This window comes from Anomaloglossus baeobatrachus, chromosome 4 (assembly GCF_048569485.1).
Source record: "Anomaloglossus baeobatrachus isolate aAnoBae1 chromosome 4, aAnoBae1.hap1, whole genome shotgun sequence".
In the NCBI taxonomy this organism is placed as follows: domain Eukaryota; kingdom Metazoa; phylum Chordata; class Amphibia; order Anura; family Aromobatidae; genus Anomaloglossus; species Anomaloglossus baeobatrachus.
The window spans coordinates 209,876,571-209,900,047 of record NC_134356.1 but is presented as its reverse complement, the minus strand read 5'-3'; the positions used below and the strand labels follow the sequence as shown (position 1 = coordinate 209,900,047).

The 23,477-nt window shown below is 49.9% G+C and overlaps 1 protein-coding gene across 1 annotated transcript; it reads left to right on the top strand.

Moving 5' to 3' along the window:
• Positions 1-6,628: 6,628 nt before the first annotated feature.
• On the top strand, positions 6,629-9,641 carry LOC142302363 (uncharacterized). Its single transcript, XM_075343421.1, has 14 exons — positions 6,629-7,021; positions 7,102-7,181; positions 7,263-7,342; positions 7,424-7,503; positions 7,585-7,664; positions 7,746-7,825; positions 7,907-7,986; positions 8,068-8,147; positions 8,229-8,387; positions 8,462-8,539; positions 8,620-8,697; positions 8,797-9,010; positions 9,091-9,247; positions 9,377-9,641. The coding sequence occupies exons 9-14, from the start codon at positions 8,346-8,348 to the stop codon at positions 9,639-9,641; spliced, it is 834 nt and encodes a 277-aa protein (XP_075199536.1). The 5' UTR covers positions 6,629-7,021; positions 7,102-7,181; positions 7,263-7,342; positions 7,424-7,503; positions 7,585-7,664; positions 7,746-7,825; positions 7,907-7,986; positions 8,068-8,147; positions 8,229-8,345.
• Positions 9,642-23,477: the final 13,836 nt, after the last annotated feature.

Below are 23,477 nucleotides of genomic sequence, written 5' to 3'. Positions count from 1 at the left end.
CAGGCTCATACTGTATTTACGATGCTGCTAAAGAAACTTATTTTACCTCACTGTTAGTCAATGGAGGGAAGCTATTCCAAGGCAGTGCATGGATCAGGTATGAGGCAGACTTGCAACAAGAAAAGAAGGATCCAGTAACAAGTCCATGGAGATATTGAACTAAACGTGCGTTTATCTCATTCTTGTGTAAAGCATGGATGTTTACAGAACATAGGGAGGATCGCAGCCTCCATGTAATATTATATGGAGAGAGAATGTGATCCTCCTAGTCACCGAGGAGGTGCACCTCCAGGTCCTCCAGTATCATGGGTAAGTGTCTCCACTTTGAGAGGCTTAAGGCCGGCTTCTCACTTGCGATTTTCTCGCAGTAGTGCAATGCACTCGGACACGTTATTCAATGATTCAGCTCTCATCTGTGATTTTTTTTTCTCACTCCAAATCGGACTGAGAAAAAAATCGCAGCATGCTGCGATTTGGAGAGCTTCTCGCGCGAGTCTCTTCAATGATTCTCTATGGGAGCGGGTAAATAATCAGATGTCACACGGACGGCACTCACACCATCCTAGTGACATTCGATTTTCTAAATACATTTATCGCATGTTTCACAAAACACTGGAAATGAGTGAGGTCTCACAATGTCGTTCAATCTCTACCTCTGTCAGTCGTTATCTCCCTCTCGGTATCTATTCTCTCTCTGTCGATCGGTCAGTCTCTCTCTCTGTCAGTCTCTCTCTCTCTGTGTCCATGTCAGTCTATTCATTTCCCCCCCTCTCTCATACTCACCGATCCCCGATCACCAGCGCGGCGCTGCACGTCGTTCACACTGCTCCGGTGGCTTCTTCTCTTTTGAAAAAGCCGACCGCTCATTATTCAATCTCGTATTCCCTGCTTTCCCCGCCCACCGGCGCCTATGATTGGTTGCAGTCAGACACGCGCCCACGATGAGTGACAGCTGTCTCACTTCAACCAATCACAGCTGCCGGTGGGCGGGTCTTTATCATGCAGTAAAATAAATAAATAATTAAAAAAAAAAAACGCGTGCGCTTTCCCCCAAAATTAATACCAGCCAGGGTAAAGCCACACGGCTGAAGGCTGGTATTCTTAGGATGGGGAGCCCCACGTTATGGGGAGCCCCCAGCCTAACAATATCTGCCAGCAGTCGCCCGGAATCGCCGCATCCATTAAATGCGACTATCCCGGGACTGTACCCGGATCATCCCGAATTGCCCTGGTGCGTTGGCAATCGGGGTAATAAGGAGTTAATGGCAGCAGCCCATTGCTGCCACTAAGTCCAAGATTAATCATGGCAGATGTCTCCCCAAGATACCTTCCATGATTAACTGTTAAGTTTAAGAAAATGAAGACATACACCAAAAATCCTTTATTTGAAATAAATAACCAAAAAAAACAACCCTCTTTCACCACTTTATTCAAGTCCCCAAATACCCTTCCATGTCTGACGTAATCCACAGAGGTCCCTCGACGCTGTCAGCTCTGCTACATCGGAAGCTAACAGAGAGCAGTCACAGACCATGACCGCTCTCTGTGAGCTCCCCGCAGCGACTGAAATGAGTCACGCTATCAGCGATGACATCACTCAGGTTACCAGCGGCCACAGATCTCAACGGGAGGACTTCTGCTGTGGCCGCGGGTAATCTCATTGACGGCACCGCTGATCGCGCGGCTCACTGCGGTCACTCAGGGGATTTGCGGACACCGGTGAAACCTTCACCGGTGACCGAAAATCAGGGGCCATGCCACACAGGCTGAGCCGCGGGATGACAATGAAGTCGGATGACGTTCATCCGACTTCATTCTGATCCCGCGGCTTTGTCTGTGTCTGCTGTCAGCGGCCATTCAGCTCTGCTACATGGCTCTGTCTGTGTCTGCTGTCAGCGGTCATGTAGCAGACCTTAATGGCAGATGACAGATTCTGAGAATAAAAACGGATCCGTCAAAACTAAGCAAAAAAAACAGCACCCAAACGCATGCAAACGCAAGTGATCGCTCCATTTTTATGCTGGATCCGGTAGACGGATCCAGTTAAAAAACGTTCAGGTGACTTGCGGTGGCATGCGTTGTTCTAAAAAAAAAAAAAAGATCCAGTGACATGCAGTTTGCGTTTGTTTTTTTGCCTTAAGGCAGAAAAACGCTGATGTAAAGCTAGCCTTAAATAGTCCCAAGTTGCCTGCGGCAGGACCCAGGCACGAGGAGTAGTGTTGAGCGGACCCAGACTGTAAACGTCCGGATCCACGCGGTTTCAGCGCTATCTCCGGGCCGGACCCGGACGCAGGATTCCGGGTGCACGATCCAGAATCGGAAATTAATAAAAATGAAAAAAACAATAAATAAATGAGCTTTTCATACCTACCGAGACTCGGTGTCATGGCAGCATACTGCTTCCGGGTCACGCTTTCATTTCTTGTGCTGTGCACGAAATCACACAGCTTTCCGTGTTTTCACCGCCCACCGGCCGTCCTCTCAGCTGTGATTGGTTGCAGGCTGACGCGCCCCCCGGCCTGTGACAGTCTTCTGCGGTCATCGCTAATCGCGGCTCCGTAGTAGGCTGCACTCAGAGCGGGCAGTCTACTCTATAGCTGCTCCCTCTGAGATGTAGCAGTGCTGGATATGTCGGTGTGGGACTTCTCCTGTGGATTACGTCGGAGCTGCAGACTATTTGGGCTTAATAAAGAGGTGACGCAGGGTGTGTTTTGTACTTTATTTCAAATAAAGGATTTTTCTCTGTGTCTGTGTTTATTTACTGTCACTTACAGGTTTGTGTGATGCAGGTATCTGACAGATGCCTGTACCATCACAAACCTAGGCTTTAACAGCAGCCGTGCTTCGCTATTAACCCCTGCTATTACTCCGACTGGCACCGCATCACGCCTCCGGGAAGAGCCGGTATTGCACACCGGGATTGTCACATCTAATAGATGCGGCAATACCGGGCGGCTGTGGGTTGAGGATATACCAGCCCCCAGCCATGATAACGCCGGCCGATGAAAACTGGGGGGACCATACGTCGTTGTTTGGTTTTTTTTTTAAATTATTCATTTAAAAAAACAAAAAAGCAAGCGTTTTTTATCAACGCCGCAGTCACACTTGCGAGGAACTCCCGCGAGACTCACATCGTAGAACAGCTGCAAACTTCTGATAGGCGTGTGCATGTGTTTCTAGGTAAATGCACGCTCATGTTCAGACAGCAGCAGGCTGTGCCGGGTGATGTCAGACCCGCACGAGTCTGACAGCGCATCACCGGCACAGCTGCACACTTCTGACAGGAGCGTGCATGTGTTTCTAGGTACATGCACGCTCATGTTCAGCCAGCAGCAGGCTGTGCCGGGTGATGTCAGACCCGCATGAGTCTGACAGCGCATCACCGGCACTGCTGCATACTTCTGACAGGAGCATGCATGTGTTTCTAGGTACATGCACGCTCATGTTCAGACAGCAGCAGGCTGTGCCGGGTGATGTGAGACCCGCACGAGTCTGATAGAGCATCACCGGCACAGCGGAACACTTCTGACATAAAAACCGCGGCAAAAATTGCGTAAAAATAACTACGGCAAGAACCGCGACAAAAAAAGGAGTCAAAAGACCGCGGTTTTTTGCCAGGAGGTGTAGATTGGATGCAGGAATATGGTGTTAAAATCTCAGCATCAAATTTGCATCTCTTGGCCCCCAAAAATAAAATTAAAAAAAAAAAATCTGCCAGCAGGTGGAAATTTGGTGCTGAAAGCTGGTGCAGACGGTTTATGCACCAAATGTGCACCTCCTGGCAAAAAACCGCTACAAAAATCGCGGACAAATAACCGCGGCAAAAAAATTGTGTCAAAACACCGTGTTTTTTTGCCAGGAGGTGTAGATTGGATGCAGGAATATGGTGTAAAAATCTCAGCATAAAATTTCCATCCCTTGGCCCCCAAAAATAAAAAAAAAATCTGCCAGGCCAGCAGGTGGAAATTTGGTGCTGAAAGCTGGTGCAGACAATTTCAGCACCAAATGAGCACCTCCTGGCAAAAAACAGTGGCAAAAATCGCGGAAAAATAACCGTGGCAAAAACTGCGGCAAAAAAATTGCGCCAAACCACCGCGGTTTTTTGCCAGGAGGTGTAGATTAGATGCAGGAACATGGTATAAAAATTGCAGAACAAAATCTGCATCTATTGGCCAAAAAAACTGATTTTTCTGCTAGGAGATGCAGGTCTGTGAACTCTGTGACCTCCACCTGAGGTCAGGTTCCCTGCGATCACAGATGAAGGACCGTGGGAATCACCAGCTGTGACCGCAAATGACCTGAGTGACGTCACCGCTCAACGCGCAGCTCCTTCATTCTCTGGAGCTCACAGAGAGCGGTCGGACGTGCCGCTCTCTGTGATATTCAGATGTAGCAGAGCTGAAGCGGCGTGGGACTTGTCCTGTGGATTACGTCGAAGCTGCAGGGTGTTTGGGCTTAATAAAGTGGTGAAGGAGGGGATGTTTGTATTTTATTCCAAATAAAGGTTTTTTTCTCTATGTCTTGTTTATTTACTTTCACTTACAGGATTGTTTGATGCAGGTATCTGACAGATGCCTGTGGCATCACAACCTTGGGTTTAGTAGCAGCTGTGTGCCGCTATTAACACCTGCTATTACCCCGACTGGCACAGCATCCCTGCAGGAAGAGCCGGTATCGTACACCAGTACTGTCACATCTAATAGATGCGGCAATACCGGGCGGCTGCGGGCTGAAAATATATCAGCCCCCAGCCGGCGTTCTCTTGGCTGGGGATGAAAATTAGGGGGAACCGCACGTCGTTTTTTTTTTTTTTTTCCCCACTTTCACCGGAATCACACATGCGAGGGGCTCACGCGAGCCTGCCATGGCAGCAACCGGCAAAGCCACGCACGTGTGATTCTGGTCACTGTATACACAGCACAGATACAGCAAGACAGCTGGGGCTGCATCCGCGCTTTGTGCTGCATAGTGCCGAGTGTTTATTTTTACCACCGTGAACTGACCGACAGTGCACTGCTTTCCCCGCCCATCGGCCGTCCTGGCGCCTGTGATTGGTTGCAGTTAGCTGACACGCTGACACTCAGGGTGGGGGCGCATATAGGTGCAACCAACACGCGCCGGTGGGCGAGGAAAACAATAAATATTGAATTGTCGCCTCCGGAAGGTAACAGCGTGATCCGGAAGGAGTGTGCCGCCATGACAGCGCCTCGGTGAGTATGCCGCACTCGCTCCTAGCCCCCTAGCCCCTCCAGAAACGTTTTTAACCTCTGGATTCCGGTCCCCATTGACTTATATGGGCATGGGATTCCGAAGCGGATCGGACTCTTTTTTAAATCTGGCAGTGATCCGCCGGTACCGGATTATTGGCCGTCCGATCAACTCTAACAAGGAGGACCTCCAAGTGCTCCACGCCAGGGAGGACCCACACACACCAGAGTGCAAAGGAGGGAGAATGGCACCGGGTTGGCTGGCACGGCTATCCAGGACCCGTGCGCAACTGGGAATCCAGTATGTCCCCAGGTTGCTACACCAGCTGTAAGACAATCAAACTGCACTCTCTGTCTGGACTGCTTAACTGTGCTGCGCCTGCACGTTAACCCTTCACATACCCCTGGGGAAAAGCCCTGCTCGCGGAGGGATCTACCATCCACGCTGCCCCCATTCATCATCCTCAGTGGGAACCCGTAGCGGCGGCCCCATCATTCCTGGCCGCAAACCGCGAGTGGCGTAGTCGGACTATCATTTGAATTTTATTTTTCTTTTCTCTTTTTATTTTAAACTGTCGCCAGTGCCCCCTGGTCCGGGATCCTTCAAGCCATGGATCGCCCAGATCCAAGCAGCTCGGCTGCCTCGGGGCACAACATAAGCGTTCTGGTGCCCTCTTCCTTTTTATATCCTATCCAGCACTTGTGTTTCATTACATATGTTATTGGTGTTTTTATGATTGATTCATTAAAAAAATTATATATTGATTTTCACTGAGGTATTCTTTGACTCTCTTTAACTGTACTGTAGGTCCATATACTAGATGTGTCTCAGATATTTGCATATTATAGTCCCTATGTGGGGTTAATTGTGGTCCACTTTATAGGCCATTATTTATGTTCTCCACCTATTTACTGTTCAAATCTTTTTGACATGTATAGAGGGGGCTGTCTGTAGGCTCATCTTGTATGTAAGGAGCTATGTAAAGGTTTATGGTGTACAGTGGGTACGGAAAGTATTCAGACGCCTTACATTTGTCACTCATTGCAGACATTTGGTAAATTCAAAAAAGTTCATTTTTTTTCTCATTAATGTACACTCTGCACCCCATTTTGACAGAAAAAAACAGAAATGTATACATTTTTGCAAATTTTAAAAAAGAAAAACTGAAATATCACATGGTCATAAGTATTCAGACCCTTTACTCAGACACTCATATTTAAGTCACATGCTGTCCATTTCCCTGTGATCCTCCTTGAGTTGGTTCTACTCCTTCATTCAAGTCCAGCTGTGTTTAATTAAACTGATAGGACTTGATTTGGAAAGGTGCACACCTGTCTATATAAGGCTACTTTCACACATCAGTTTTGTGCCATCAGGTTCAATCCGGAAAAAAACGGGTAAAACGGATCCGGTACCGCATCCGTTTATCCCCCATAGACTTGCATTGTTGCCGGATTGTACCTGATGGCTTTGCGTTGCATCCGTTTTTTTCCGGATGCGGCAAAATAATTGAATGCGGCGGCCGGATAGAACGTATCATGTAACGTTTTTTGTCCCCTTAAAAAAACCGCATTCTGCCGGATCCGGCGCAATACGGCATTGTATACAATGGGTGTCTATGCATGCCGGATCCGGCGCAATGCGGTTTAAACCGGATGCGGTGACCGCATCCGGTTTGTTAAACAGAGCATGCGCAAATTTTTTTTTTTCCTCATCACAAAACTTATAAAAGGATCCAGCACATTCTACACACTTCCTGCCGGCTCCTGACTTCAACTTCTGCTGTCCTCCAGTCCAGTGCTCCAGGGAAGAGGTATGTCCACAGTACTGTCCACAGATCACTGCTGTGAGCTGCGTACATGTACTTAGACATTTTTTTTTCTTTTTTTGCAGGTGCAGTGTTGCGGTACATTTCTGGGCAGCCTGTTGCTGGGTCCTTTTATCTTCCGTGGCAGTGCAAGAGTGTTCCTGAGGTAATGTCCACAGTACTGTCCACAGATCACTGCTGTGAGCTGCGTACATGTACTTAGACATTTTTTTTTCATTTTTTGGAGGTGCAGTGTTGCGGTACATTTCTGGGCAGCCTGTTGCTGGGTCCTTTTATCTTCCGTGGCAGTGCAAGAGTGTTCCTGAGGTAATGTCCACAGTACTGTCCACAGATCACTGCTGTGAGCTGCGTACATGTACTTAGACATTTTTTTTTCTTTTTTTGCAGGTGCAGTGTTGCGGTACATTTCTGGGCAGCCTGTTGCTGGGTCCTTTTATCTTCCGTGGCAGTGCAAGAGTGTTCCTGAGGTAATGTCCACAGTACTGTCCACAGATCACTGCTGTGAGCTGCGTACATGTACTTAGACATTTTTTTTTCTTTTTTTGCAGGTGCAGTGTTGCGGTACATTTCTGGGCATCCTGTTGCTGGGTCCTTTTATCTTCCGTGGCAGTGCAAGAGTGTTCCTGAGGTAATGTCCACAGTACTGTCCACAGATCACTGCTGTGAGCTGCGTACATGTACTTAGACATTTTTTTTTCTTTTTTTGCAGGTGCAGTGTTGCGGTACATTTCTGGGCAGCCTGTTGCTGGGTCCTTTTATCTTCCGTGGCAGTGCAAGAGTGTTCCTGAGGTAATGTCCACAGTACTGTCCACAGATCACTGCTGTGAGCTGCGTACATGTACTTAGACATTTTTTTTTCTTTTTTTGCAGGTGCAGTGTTGCGGTACATTTCTGGGCAGCCTGTTGCTGGGTCCTTTTATCTTCCGTGGCAGTGCAAGAGTGTTCCTGAGGTAATGTCCACAGTACTGTCCACAGATCACTGCTGTGAGCTGCGTACATGTACTTAGACATTTTTTTTTCTTTTTTTGCAGGTGCAGTGTTGCGGTACATTTCTGGGCAGCCTGTTGCTGGGTCCTTTTATCTTCCGTGGCAGTGCAAGAGTGTTCCTGAGGTAATGTCCACAGTACTGTCCACAGATCACTGCTGTGAGCTGCGTACATGTACTTAGACATTTTTTTTTCTTTTTTTGCAGGTGCAGTGTTGCGGTATATTTCTGGGCAGCCTGTTGCTGGGTCCTTTTATCTTCCGTGGCAGTGCAAGAGTGTTCCTGAGGTTGAGGTCCTGTTGTGCGTGGCCTGTAATCAAAAAAATGTCGTCTTCTGGTAGCCCGCCCTTCGGTTCACAAACTGAGGTATTTTTTTTTTTTGGTTTTTTTTTAAAAAATACAAAAAAAAACATTTTTTTAAATCAACGACATTTACACAGGTGGCCGAAACATCACAGGAGATGCTGCCAGAAGAGGACGGAAGGGGTGGAGAAAGACACGGAGCGGGCGATCATAGTGTAAGTTTCATACAGGAATTGTTTACCACAGCACACCAAACATATAAGTAAATAATTTTTTTTTGTTTTCTTCACTAAAGGCTTCAACTTCTAGGGCTCATGATAGAGCTCCCCCAAGACCGTCCCAGGGTCGTCGTCGAGGTGGCGGTGGTCATAGTGTAAGGTTTTTTTTTTTTTTTTTATTTTTTTTTTTTTTCATGTCAGTGTGAATTTTTGTCTATTTTTTTTTTTAATTTCTTTTTTCTTTCTTTGAACAGGCATCCCAGCGTGCTCCCGATTCTGACGGTGAGGAGGCCGGATTTATCAACATCGACCTCCTCATCGATGAAGTTAGAGAGAGGGAGCCGCTGTGGAACATGGCTGACCGCCGCCACGCTGATTCGATCGTAACCCGTCGACTCTGGGACGAGGTATGCCACGCAGCGGTAGAAGGTTGGGGGGAGCTCAATTCTCGTGGCCAGAAGAAACAGCGTAAGTATTCACAGTTCAGTAGGTTATGCTGCCTGATGTAATGTGTTGTATAATAACCACTTTCTGCTTTCCACTTTCAGGTGACAAACTTCAGAAGCGGTGGCGGTCTATCAGGGATCGCTTCAAAAAGGAGTTAAATCAAGAGATGCAGGCCCCGAGTGGATCCGGAGGACGCAGATCGAAGTACCGTTACTTTAGAGCGTTGTCGTTCCTCCGGACAACTATGGTGTGCAGAAGGTAAATATTCCACACAATATGTACAAAGTATAATATTTTATGTCTGTTTTTTTTTGCTTTTTTTTTTTAGTCAGGGCCAATGTATAGCAATTAAATTAATTATTGTTTTGTTTTTCCTCTTTTTAACAGCACCGTCTGCAGCACTCAGGAGCCTGCATCGAACCCGACAGGAGCGATCCCTGAACAGTCCGCCACTGGTGAACACACGCACAGACCCCACCCATCTGAACCTTCCCTTCCATCTACATCTGTCCCATCCACCTGCGCTGGAGCTTCCCGTGAGACTTCATTACCTGAAGCTGCTGGTGATGAGATAGCTTTTCCCCTACCCCACCCCTCTGACACTGCTGCCCTCAGTAGAACACCTTTTGGGTTCTGGGCGTCAGCGTCATAGGGGTCAGGAAAAGAGCTATGCGCCAGAGTTCTTGCATCTAAATGCAGCCTTCCAGAACGCCATTCAATTATTATCAGAACAAAATCGTGCATCTTTTAGCTTCCTAAATGCAAATATGGAAAAAAATACACACGAATTGTGCACGCGTCTGGACAGGCTGCATTTAGATGCAAGTAAATCTCCCAATCATTGTTTTTTTCAAGCCGTACTAGAGCGCATGGAAAAGCTATCTCTTGACCATCAGATGCATGTAATGCAAGCCACACGGAAGGCTCTGGGGCAGGTTGACTCCCAACCACCTCCACCCACCCCTACAAGACCACCTGCCCCCCCTCCAGCCATTGTCCCTACTCCCCCTACTGCCCAGTACCAGCCTGCTGCCCAGTACCAGCCTGCTGCCCAGTACCAGCCTGCTGCCCAGTACCAGCCTGATGCCCAGTACCAGCCTGATGCCCAGTACCAGCCTGCGGCCCAGTACCAGCCTGCGGCCCAGTACCAGCCTGCGGGCCAGTACCAGCTCCCAACCACATCTGCCCCTACACTTCCTACCCACTACCACATCTCGCCTTCCACAACCATCATGACCCCAACTCAAACCACTAATTCACCCGCCACCTCTTCTGTCTCCCAATCCCTCCACTCCACCCCTCAATCCTTACCAAATCCCATCCCATCTCCTGGTTTCCCTCTTGGTTTCTCTACCACACCTTCATCTTCTGTTACTTCCCCACCACCACCACCAACACCACTTTCCACCCTCAATACTCCAACTGTGCGTGTGTTCCCACCTGTCAGCCCCTCCAGTACTATCTCCACCCCAAGCCCAAGATTTACAAATTTATAATTTATTTATCTATGTAATAAAAAATAAACGTTTTTGGTTGAAAAGTATTTATTTGTTCTTGTTTTTTTTGGTGTGAATATTATTTAGCAAGTTAAGTTAATAATAAGGTAATACAAAAACATAACATGTTGTAATTTGACGGTGAAAAAATTACAAATTTTTAAAGCGAGTGAAAGATTAAAATTAACAAAGTTAACAAGATATTTTTTAATTTATTTTTAACTATTTTTATTTGTTATAAAACTAAACAAAGATCTTACACCATTTGATCTTGCCAATCTACTCTACCTTCTGGGGACACAAAATAGTCAGCATATTTGTCACGGATTGTGGAACAGGCAACACTACTCCTAAATCCAGGACTGGTGTAGTCAGACAAAGAGGTGGATTCCAAACTCTGGTCATCCAAGGACAAAGGTTCCTTTGTTAAAACAAAATTGTGCAGTACCACACATGCTTTCACAATTTCATCCACAGTTTCAATGTTTAAATTAATGGCTGTTAACAAGACTCGCCATTTGCTGGTTAGTATCCCAAAGGAGCATTCCACCATTCTTCTGGCTCTGGATAATCTGTAATTATATATTTTTTGTGTTTGCGTCAATCCACGGCTTGCATATGGCTTCAATAGATGTTGGGATAGTTGAAAGGCTTCGTCGGCCACAAAAACAAAGGGCATTGGGGGCTCACATGTGCCAGGAAGAGGTCTTGCAGGAGGGAAATCAAAAGTATTCCCATAGATTCGCCGCCCCATTGGGGACATTTTAAAGACCTGAGAGTCATTGGATCTCCCATATGCGCCAATGTCCACTGAGATGAATTTGTATTCCGCATCCGTTATTGCCATTAGGACAATTGAAAAATACTTTTTATAATTGTAGTATTCTGACCCCGAAGCAGCAGGTTTCACAATTCTGATATGTTTGCCGTCCACTGAGCCAAGGCAATTTGGAAACTGACAAATGTTATAGTATTGTTCAGCAATTGCAAGCCATCTTTCCCTGGTGGGCTGGGGGATGAAATCCTCATGGAGGCAATCCCACAAGGCTTGGCAAGTGTCTCTAATGATTCCCGAGATGGTGGAAATTCCTAGTCGAAACTGGTAGTGGAGGGATGAAAGCGACTCTCCAGTTGCAAGGAATCTGTAAAGGAAAGACAATAATTATAAAAAAATAATAGCAAACACATTACAGTTAAAAGTCAATTTACAGGAGGATACAATTTAAAAAAAAAAAAACTTACCTAAGCGTAACCAGCAAACGCTCCTCGGGTGTTATAGAGAACCGGCTGTAGGTGTCCGTTTTACGGATGTTGTCCGCAACAAGGCCAAGGAGGACGTCAAAATTATTCACTGCCATCCGGACATAGCTTGTGAATTTTTCATGGTTTCCACGGAGCTCCAGGTATAGGGTTGAAAACACCCCACGTGTCAGTCTCTGGGCAGTCAGGGGATGGATCCAAAAGCGTCGATGTCGCTGACGCCTCAGTCGCTGTCGCTCCTTTTCTCTGACGATGATAGCCAAGCGATTTGCCTCAAATATAAAATCTGCAGCGATCTTTGTGTAATTTGCAAGAATAGCATCCATGGTTTCTGCTTGTCTCTGTCTTCATTCTGTCATATATGCTTCAAAATACTGTATATATACTATATGTTCCCAATAGCCAATCAGAATACGGAACTCGTTAATTGTTTGTTTAGTGTTAAAAAAACGGATCCGTCAAAAAACGGACATAACGGATGCAAAACGGATGCAAACCGGACCCACCGGATCCGTTTTTTAACGGATCCGTCCTAAACGGATCCGCAAAAAAACGGATCCGGTGGGTCCGGTTGGCTCCGGTTTGCACAACAAAAACGGAAACGTTGGATACGGCAAAAAAAAGGACTGTACCTGAATACAGAAAACTGATGTGTGAAAGTAGCCTAAGGCTACTTTCACACATCAGTTTTTTGGCATCAGGCACAATCCGGATTGGGCCTGCTGCAACGTATCCGTCTCAGATTGTGTAAAAACTGATGCGACGGATCCGGTAAAAAAATGGGCACTACCGCCCCCACCATCACCGCACACGCAGGCACTACCGCCCCCATCATCACCGCACACGCAGGCACTACCACCCCCACCATCACCGCACACGCAGGCACTACCGCCCCCACCATCACCGCACACGCAGGCACTACCGTCCCCACCATCACCGCACACACGCAGGCACTACAGCCCTCCATCATCACCGCACACGCAGGCACTACTGCCCCCATCATCACCGCACACGCAGGCACTACCGCCCCCACCATCACCGCACACGCAGGTGTGGCGCCCTGGACAAGCCAGGTCATCACAGGTACTGCAACAACACACCCCACACCCCGGTTAGGCACATCAGCCGCACACACAAAATCCTTGTTGCCTCCCTCCAGGGGCTGTTGTCCACACCAGGTGGGGTGGAGCCAGGCGGTTGGCTCCTCCCACCGAGGAGTTAACAGTCCTGGAGGCGGGAAAAGAGTAGAGTGTAGTTAGGAGAGTGAAAGTGAAGGAGTGAAGTGGTAAAGGAGCAGTCTGACCATGTCCGGGTACGTGGCCCGGGCACAGAAACAGCAAGGTTGGCAGATGGTGGTGACCATCTGCAGGCGAGGCCGATTGACGCACAACCGTAAGGACCGGGGACGGGCGGTGGCCCGCCGGTACCGGGGAGCACAGAGAGGCCAGCACCATTCGGCAGGCCTACGGACCCCGACCAGGCTTGGAGTCACAGTTAAACCGGTCAAATCCGTCAGCGACGGGAACCTCCGGGGTTTTCCAGCAGCAAAGACCCGACTAAAGGCAACCACTTAACCATGAAGGGAAATACAGCTACCGCCACAGCTAGAGTTCCCAGGGCCAGCGCCTGCGGGCAAAAGGGGCTCCTCCGGCAAATATACCGCTGGGGAGCGAGTTACCGGTGGGAAGCCATCGGGGCCGAGAACACAACACCGGTGCAGGGAGAGACAGTTACCGCCAACCTACCGGGAGTGACCGTCGCAGCCGTCTGTGGGACTCGTCCATCCAGCTGTTTGTTTTACCAGAGACTCCGTGTACGTTACTGGCTGAGTAAGTACCACCGTGCCGTCTGCCCCTGCGACCCTGCACCTGGCCAAGCCCCGCAATCCCCCTTACAGTCAACAACTCCGGGCCCCGGGACTACCAAAATCCCCCTACCCACGGAGGGGAGAGAAACATCCCAGCTGCTCCCTGTCATCGCTCCCGGGATCCCCGTACAGAGCAGCGGTGGTGCCCCAACCTCACCAGACACCGTGGGTGGCGTCACATACCGACATCCCAAACCCCAACAGACCACCCCTTTCACTCACGGGCGAGGAGCGCTGCTCGAGGTCCCGGGATCCGGCCCACCGCTCGAGCCACCGAGCAGCAGCAGCAGCAGCCGGACCCGAGCCGCAAGCGCGGTCGAGCAGCGCACCCCCCGCCCGCGACAACTTGGCGTCACGAACAGGATCTTACCGCTCTGCCATCTGATAGAGGTGCGCCTTGTGTTCCGCCGGAGGGTCCGGCCGAAAATTTTCAGAAGCCGCCATCTTGGCCGCGAAAAGTCCCCGCTCGAGCGTCTTCCCGAGCAGTGGAGGCACGAAAGCCGAAGCTCCGCCCCTGAAGAGGAGGTGCCAAAAAGAAACCAAGGAGGCACAGATGGCGTCTGGCCGTATGTAAGCCGCGGCTATAAACGCAGGGACGCCAGGACTCTGCGGTCAGATTCCAGCTCCTGGAAAAAACCGCTGCTGTCATGTCCTTCCTGCCCAACCGTGCAGAGGTCCCGGAGTTGGTGCCCGGAACAGCGGCATGGATCAGAGCCCGCGTGGCAGGGGTCTGCCGACGTTACCAGGATCAGATATGTCGGCTGATGGAGCAGTGGACCGCGGAGGTGGAGGAGCTCTCTGCGGTCACTCGGGTGTACGGAATGGAGGCTGCGATGGAGGAGCTGGCGAACGACCCACGCCCCTATGTCCCGGAGGGACCGGCCACTGCGGCTGGGGGGCCCGGTCTGCCCCTGGCCCCCATCCTGCCTCCGTCTTCCCTGCCTGCGCACCCCGCCACCGCTGGTCCATCTCGCTTGCGGCCCCCTGTAACGGCAGCAGAAGGAGCGGCGAGCCCGGAGACTGCGGCAGCTGGCGGCAACCCGCCTGGCGCGGGCGCGGACGATAGCGACTCCGAGCCTGACACCGAACCTGTCTCGGAGGACGAGGGGGTCGTCGCCGTGTGTGGCATGGAGGCCACTTACATCCCAAAGAACGGAAATAATGGATACCGGGCGGCCCTCCCTCGTCGCGCCTGCTATGCGCTGGAGGGGCTGGTACCCGTGTTTTTCCACCCGGGGCCGAGTGAAGAAGATGAAAGCGAGCAGTGATAGAAGCGGTCCCCCACTGCAAGTTGTCCCCGTTGGGACCACCAGCACCGTTGTATGTTGTTGAATGTATAAGAATGTAACTGAATGATAAGGAAAGGAATCAACCGAACTGTGACCAGATTAACACCGTGATTGAACCGGCCGTTGCCGGCAACTAGTCCCCGTAGGGACCTGGTGCAACCGTTGCGTAAGGAACTACTTACGGACAAGCCCGAGAACTTGCAGGGCAACCACAAACTTGTGTCATGTAAATTAAAATGTTGGCTTGTTACAGCGACCGCCTCCGGAGAGGCTGATTTGGGAGGATGGGCCTGGAGGAAATGGATGGCCCAGACCCGCCACTACCGTAACCGGTGGCAATCCTCCGGGGGTTCAGGGGTCCCCATGGACGCGGGTCCCCTGAAAGAGACCGTACCCGCTCGGGCAATTTCGTTCTGGACTGGGGCAAGGGGTGCTGCCCATTTTCTTAGGGGCAGCATCACGGCCAGGGTCTTTGGGCGGGGGGAGAGCGGAAGCCGTTACCGTTAATAAAAATGTTAGTAACGTTTAAGAAAATGCCTCCCGTTATGGGAAGTTTTATGAAGTGATGCTTGTGTTTTACATGTTTTTCTACTTTTTCAGTTGTGAAAATAAAACCGGTGATGGACGAGCAGCCCGCGGACGGTCTGCGTTTAACCAAGGGGGAATGTGGCGCCCTGCACAAGCCAGGTCGTCACAGGTACTGCAACAACACACCCCACACCCCGGTTAGGCACATCAGCCGCACACACAAAATCCTTGTTGCCTCCCTCCAGGGGCTGATGTCCACACCAGGTGGGGTGGAGCCAGGCGGTTGGCTCCTCCCACCGAGGAGTTCACAGTCCTGGAGGCGGGAAAAGAGTAGAGTGTAGTTAGGAGAGTGAAAGTGAAGGAGTGAAGTGGTAAAGGAGCAGTCTGACCGTGTCCGGGTACGTGGCCCGGGCACAGAAACAGCAAGGTTGGCAGATGGTGGTGACCGTCTGCAGGCGAGGCCGATTGACGCACAACCGTAAGGACCGGGGACGGGCGGTGGCCCGCCGGTACCGGGGAGCACAGAGAGGCCAGCACCATTCGGCAGGGCCTACGGACCCCGACCAGGCTTGGAGTTACAGTTAAACCGGTCAAATCCGTCAGCGACGGGAACCTCCGGGGTTTTCCAGCAGCAAAGACCCGACTAAAGGCAACCGCTTAACCATGAAGGGAAATACAGCTACCGCCACAGCTAGAGTTCCCAGGGCCAGCGCCTTGAGGCAAAAGGGGCTCCTCCGGCAAATATACCGCTGGGGAGCGGGTTACCGGTGGGAAGCCATCGGGGCCGAGAACACAACACCGGTGCAGGGAGAGACAGTTACCGCCAACCTACCGAGAGTGACCGTCGCAGCCGTCTGTGGGACTCGTCCATCCAGCTGTTTGTTTTGCCAGAGACTCCGTGTACGTTACTGGCTGAGTAAGTACCACCGTGCCGTCTGGCACTGCGCTGCCCCTGCGACCCTGCACCTGGCCAAGCCCCGCAATCCACCTTACAGTCAACAACTCCGGTCCCCGGGACTACCAAAATCCCCCTACCCACGGAGGGGAGAGAAACATCCCAGCTGCTCCCTGTCATCGCTCCCGGGATCCCCGTAGAGAGCAGCGGTGGTGCCCCATGTGACGACATGGACACCCAATGCCTCTCATGGGTTACAGTTTCTTAACATTCAGCCAGATATATTGTTCTATTGTGTGGTAACTCATGTTTGCTAAACTATTGTTTGGGACCAGACCCTTCGGAGTAATCATTGTAATGTAGTTGTGTATTGCTAATGTAATTACCTTAGTATCCATTGTCGAGTCTGTGACTTGCAGACTTCATGTAGATATCTTCAGTCTTTCTGTAGACATCATTTAAATGAACATTGTCCATTCAGCTTGAGATTCATCCAATGGGAGAGGCAATGTTGCCCAACCAATCGATGAGGACACAGTGTATCTAAGTGGAAGGCTGTGGCTATAAAAGGGACTTCTTTAAGCCACCAGGTTGTTGATGGATGCTGATGGATCCAGTCTAAGCTCTTTGGAGCTGACTAGAGGATCAGGATATCTTATGGCTTCAATCTAGGGACTCCGGTTCCGGTTGGAGACCATATCCACAGCCTAGGGATTTCGACTCTGGCTGCCAGGATTGTATCATCATACCAGGACTACCTAAGGAGGACACTCAGGTTGGGACAGTTCAGTCACCTGTTACAGACTTTGCAGACCTCGGCCAGCTTCCTAAATCTGGCATTATTCCTTTCTCGGTGGGTGCCCGCCAAAAGCGGGGTGCTGCTGGATTGGAGTAAATAGCCCTGGAACCTCTGAGGCATGGACATTTTAAAACCCTGGTGAGCCAGCGGAAGGGTGAGACTCTGTTGCCTGTTACATTTGTGTGTTTTGCTGGTTATGTGTTATGTGCCGTTAATTGTTTGGAGATCCAATAAAGTCTAATTATTGTGGTTCCCTCACCCTGTGTTGTCTGAGTAGTGTTACGCCCACGGTTAAGGAGGCCGGCGTTCAGTTGGGATGAGCCCTGAGCCACGCTGTCTTTCTAAAGGCGGTGGGTTTTAGTGGACGAGAGCACTCACTGAGCCCCGTGTCTCCACACCCCAACCTCACCACACACCGTGGGTGGCGTCACAAACCGACATCCCAAACCCCAACAGACCACCCCTTTCACTCACGGGCGAGGAGCGCCGCTCGAGGTCCCGGGATCCGGCCCACCGCTCGAGCCACCGAGCAGCAGCAGCAGCCGGACCCGAGCAGCAAGCGCGGTCGAGCAGCGCACCCCCCGCCCGCGACACAGGCACTACAGCCTCCATCATCACCGCACACGCAGGCACTATCGCATGCATCATCACCGCATAAGCAGGCACTACGGCCCCCATCATCACCGCACACGCCCCGACATTACCGCACGCATCATCACCGCACAAGCAGGCACTACCGCACGCATCATCACCGCACACACCCCGGCACTACCGCACGCTTCATCACCGCACACGCAGGAACTCTCGCAAGCATCATCACCGCACACGCCCCGGCACTACCTCAGTGACGTCACCGCTGACAGCGCGATTCACTTCAGTTGCTGCGTGGAGCTGATAGAGAGGCGGTGTTCTACTGCCGCTCCTGTCAGCTTCATGTACCAGGGATGAGCGTCGTGGGACCTCCATGGATTACGCCTGACCTGTAGGGGTGTTTGGGGATTTTAATAAAATAGTGAAAGAGGGTTTTTTTTTGTCTTTTATTGCAAATAAAGTATTTTTTTGGGTGTATGTGTTTATTTACTTTCACTTACAGGTTAATCATTGGGGGTGTCTCATAGACGCCTGCCATGATTAACCCCTTATTACCCCGATTGCCACAGCACCAGGGCAATTCGGGATGAGCCGGGTAAAGTCCCGGGACCGTCGCATCTAATGGATGCGGCAATTCCAGGAGGCTGCTGGCTGATATTGTTAGGCTGGGGGCTCCCCATGACGTGGAGCTCCCCATCCTGAGAATGCCAGCCTTCAGCCGTGTAGGTTTATCTTGGCTGGTATCAAAATTGGGGGGGACCGCACGCCGTTTTTTTTAAATTATTCATTTTTCTTCTTTACTGCACGATATAGACCTGCCCACCGGTGGCTGTGATTGGTTGCAGTGAAACAGCTGTCACTCAGCGTGGGGGCGTCTCTGACTGCAACCAATCATAGGCGCCGGTGGGCGGGTAAAGCAGTGAATACGAGATTGAATAATGGGCGGCCGGCATTTTCAAATCAGGAGAAGCTGCCTTTGTCACAGAAGTGCAGGCCCGTGCCCGTGATCGGTGAGTGGGTGAGAGTGAGAGAGTGAGTGCGTTAGTGAGTGAGAGAGTTTGAGAGAGAGTGAGTGAGTGATTGTATGATTTTCTGACAAGCAATGAATTTACATCACTTCTGGGCATGCTCAGAAGTAAAAACCGGATCCGGTACATGCTTCCGGCGTTTGATGCATGCCACCGGATCCGGGGCGCAAAGAGTTTCATTATGCACAATGCCGCACAACGCCGCACACGGCGTTATGCATTTTTTTACCGCTGGCAAAAAAAGTAACTCTGCGTCCTGTGCGGCCGCCAGAGTGACGATTTTTGACGCATCCGGCAAAAAACGGATCACACACAACTACACAAGTACATGCGGCACAATAATAATAATAATAATTGTATTTATTTATATAGCGCTATTAATTCCATAGCACTTTACATACATTGGCAACACTGTCCCCATTGGGGATCACAATCTAGAGTCCCTATCTGTATGTCTTTGGAGTGTGGGAGGAAACCGGAGAACCCGGAGGAAACCCACGCAAACACGGGGAGAACATACAAACTCCTTGCAGATGGTGTCCTTGGTGGGATTTGAACCCAAGACCCCAGCGCTGCAAGACTGCAGTGCTAACCACTGAGCCACCGTGCCGCCTGGTGCTAATAAAAGTCTATGAGGAAAAACCGCACCCGGCGGCAAAAAAAACGGATGTGTTTTTCCCGCTAAGCGCCGGATTGTGCCGCACAGCAAAAACCTGATGTGTGAAAGCAGCCTTAGGGTACTTTCACACTTGCGTTGTTTTCCTTCCGTTACAATCCGCCCTTTTGGAAAACAGCGGAATCTGTTAAGGGATTCCGCTGTTTCCCATAGACTTGTATGGATGACGGATTGTACCTAAAAGACCTGCGTTGCTTCCGCTGGGCGACGCTACGTTGCTTCCGCCCAGCGGGAGGAACGCAGCATGTAACGTTATTTTGAGCAGCGGAATCCTCTGGATTTCACTGCGCATGCTCTTTTTTTTTTTAAATCACAAACTTTATTTTGGCTCGCGGTGGCCGAACGTTCAGCTGAGCGCCCGGCCGTCGGCAAGTGACAGCGCTCAGCTTAGCGACCGGCCGCCGGCATGCCCGGCCGCTGGCAAGTGACAGCGCTCAGCTGAGCGCCCGCCCGCTGGCATGCCCGGGCGCCGGCAAGTGACAGCGCTCAGCTGATCACCCGGCGGTCGGCTGCAGGGAGCGATCAGCTGATCACCCGGCGGCCGGCAAGTGACAGCGCTCAGCTGATCACTCGGCGGTCGGCTGCAGGGAGCGATCAGCTGGTCACCCGGCGGCCGGCTCCAGGGAGCGATCAGCTGATCACCCGGCGGCCGGCTGCAGGGAGCGATCAGCTGATCACCCGGCGGCCGGCAAGTGACAGCGCTCAGCTGATCACCCGGCGGCCGGCTGCAGGGAGCGATCAGCTGATCACCCGGCGGCCGGCTACTGGGAGCGATCAGCTAATCGTTCACAATAGTCTGCGCCGGTAAAACTGTAAAAAAAAAAAAAATCAAAAAGGATTCCGTTGTTTTGCAGCATCCGTTGCGCCACTATATGCAACACATCCGTTGCTTCTGTCACACAACGCAATGCAACGGATGCCGTTCAACGCAAGTGTGAAACTAGCCTTACTCAGACACTCATATTTAAGTCCCATGCCATCCATTTCCCTGTGATCCTCCTTGAGATGGTTCTACTCTTTCATTCGAGTCCAGCTGTGTTTAATTAAACTGATAGGACTTGATTTGGAAAGGCGCACACCTGTCTGTATAAGGCTACTTTCACACATCAGTTTTTTGGCATCAGGCACCATCTGGCGTGTGCCTCATGCAACGGATCCGGCGCAGAATATGCAAAAACGGATGCGCCTGATCCTTTTCTTTTTGACAGATCTAGTATACCCGATCTGTCAAAAAAACGGATCTGGCGCATTCGTTTTTGCATCTGTTTCGTCCGTTTTTTGCTGGATCCGTTTTTTTTTTCAATAAATTGGAGCATGCTCAGTTTACAAAAACGGATCCGGCGGTCGCATCCGTTTTTTGACGCATTACGCTGGATTCGGCGTCCATAGGTTTCCATTGTAAATCACGCCGTATGCTTTTTTTTGTCAGAGAGAAAAAACGTTACAAGAGATGTTGCATCCGGCTGCCGCATTAGCTAATTATGACCTATCCGGCAAAAGCCGGATGCAACGCAAGGCCATTAAGCACAATCCGGCGCTAATACAAATCAATGGGGATAAAACGGATCCGGCGCCGGATCATCCGTTTTATCCGTTTTTTTCCGGATTGTGCCTGATGGAAAAAAACTGATGTGTGAAAGTAGCCTAAGACATCACAGCTCACACTGCATCTCAGACCAAATGAAAATCCTACAGTCAAAGGAACTGCCAAGGAGATCAGAGACAGAATTGTGGTAAGGCCCAGATCTGGCCAAGATTATGAAAGGATTTCTGCAGTACTCAAGGTTCCTAAGAGCATAGTGGCCTCTATAATCCTTAAATGGAAGAAGTTTGGGACCAACAGAACTCTTCATTGACCTGGCCATCCAGCCAAACTGAGCAATCGTGGGAGAAGAGCCTTGGTGAGAGAGGTAAAGAAGAACTCCAAGATCACTGTGCCTGAGCTGCAAAGCTGCAGTAGGGAGATGGGAGAAAGTTCCACAAAGTCAACTATCACTTCAGCCCTCCACCAGTCGGGCCTTTATGGCAAAGTGGCCGACGAAAGCCTCTCCTCAGTGCAAGACATATGAAAGCCCATATAGAGTTTGCAAAAAAAAACACATGACGGACTCCCAGACTATGAGAAATAAGATTCTCTCGTCTGATGAGACGAAGAGAGAACGTTTTGGTGATAATTCTAAGCAGTAGGTTTGGAGAAAACCAGGGACCCCATTACAGTGAAACATGGTGGTAGCAGCATCATGATATGGGGGTGTTTTTCAGCTACAGGGACAGGACGACTGGTTGCAATTGAAGGAAAAGTACATCGATATCCTGGAAGAAAACCTCTTCCAGAGTACTCGTGACTTCAGACTTAGCCGAAAGTTCACCTTCCAACAAGACAATGACCCAAAGCTAAAATAACAACTCTGTGACCATTCTTTACTGGCCCAGCCAGTGCCCTGACTTAAACCCAATTGAGCATCCCTGAAAATGCCTGTCCACCAATGTTCACCATCCAACCTGACTAAACTGGGGAGGATCTGCAAGAAAGAATGGCAGAGGATCCCCAAATCCAGGTGGGAAAAACTTTTTGCATCATTCCCAAGAAGACTCATGGCTGTACTAGCTCAACAGTGTGCTTCTACTCAATACTGAGCAAAGGGTCTGAATACTTATGACCTAGTGATATTTCAGTTTTTCTTGTTTAAGAAATGTGCAACAATTTCTAGTTTTTTCTGTTAAGATGGGGTGCAAAGTGTACATTATTGAGAAAAAAAACTTTTTTGAATTTGACAAATGGCTGCACTGAAAAAAAAGAGTGAAAAATTTAAAAAGGGTCTGCATACTTTCCGTACCCACTGTGTATGAGGGTGTTGTGTGTGTGGTCTCATACTGTTTAAAGGGGGAAGTCAGCATACTTAATTCTGCTCATTAAAGGAAATCTGTCACCCCTTTTAACCTAATCTAAACTATTAATATGGGCATACAGGTTATAGAATATGGGCATACAGGTTATAGAATTCTAAAAACGTCATACCCAACTGAGCGTGTGAGGAACTGCAGCAAAGTGCGGGGATTGCAGATAAGTGTGGCATAATTTAAACACAATTTCATAGTTTGACATAAGAACATAGTTTGAATTTATCCTTATACGTTTCCCATTGTTTTTTTTTTTTTTTCTTCCTTTGTTTTTCTACTTTACTGTTTATCCCCATTTAATAGCTGTTCCATGGACTATGTTACCAGGTGTGTATCCTGTCAGATGTATGCATGCCTTGAGCAATCGTTCGAGGGTGAATATGTCTGCACTCGATGTAAACATGTTGCGTATTTGGAAGCCAAGGTAACTGATCTAAATAAGCAGCTTGCAACACTCAGGGGCATTGCAAACCTGCATAGGAGTTTAGAGCTCCCTGCGCTTTCTCTGGCTTGGGCCAGTGATATGGAGGAGGGTGGAGGTGGGGAAGATCAGGACCCAGAGGTAGGTAGCTGGGTAACTGTTAGAAGAAGAGGTAGGGGGAAAAGTGTCAGGGAGCCTAGTCCTGACCTGACACAACCTAGTAAATATGCCTGTTTGGTTGATATTAGGAATGAAGGATCAGGACTAGGGTCACTACAGCAGGACGTTGCTCCTAGCAACCAGGAAAACGACTGCTGTAGGAAGGAGGGAAATAGGAGTGCATCAAACCTTAGACAGATGTTGGTGGTAGGGGACTCTATAATTAGGCGGACAGACAGGGTCATCTGTCGTCGAGACTGTGAATGCCGAACAGTGTGTTGTCTACCGGGTGCTCGGGTTCGGCATATTGCGGATCGGATAGACAGATTGCTGGGTGGGGCTTGGGAAAACCCAGCGGTTATGGTGCAAATTGGTACTAATGACAAAGTTAGAGGCAGGTGGAAGGTCTTTAAAAATGATTACAGGGAACTAGGAGAAAAGCTGAAGTCCAGGACCTCCAAGGTGGTGTTTTCAGAAATACTACCGATGCCACGAGCGTCACTAGAACGACAGCGAGAGCTTAGGGAGATAAATACGTGGCTTAGAAATTGGTGCAGGAAGGAAGGGTTGGGGTTCAT

What these genes read in the sequence shown, in the direction of transcription:
- LOC142302363 (XM_075343421.1), top strand. Translation starts at nt 8,346, where the DNA reads ATGTCGTCTTCTGGTAGCCCGCCCTTCGGTTCACAAACTGAG. An exon ending in ACGGAGCGGGCGATCATAGT is followed by an intron (nt 8,540 to 8,619) that starts GTAAGTTTCATA and finishes TCTTCACTAAAG; the next exon opens with GCTTCAACTTCTAGGGCTCA. An exon ending in GAGGTGGCGGTGGTCATAGT is followed by an intron (nt 8,698 to 8,796) that starts GTAAGGTTTTTT and finishes TTCTTTGAACAG; the next exon opens with GCATCCCAGCGTGCTCCCGA.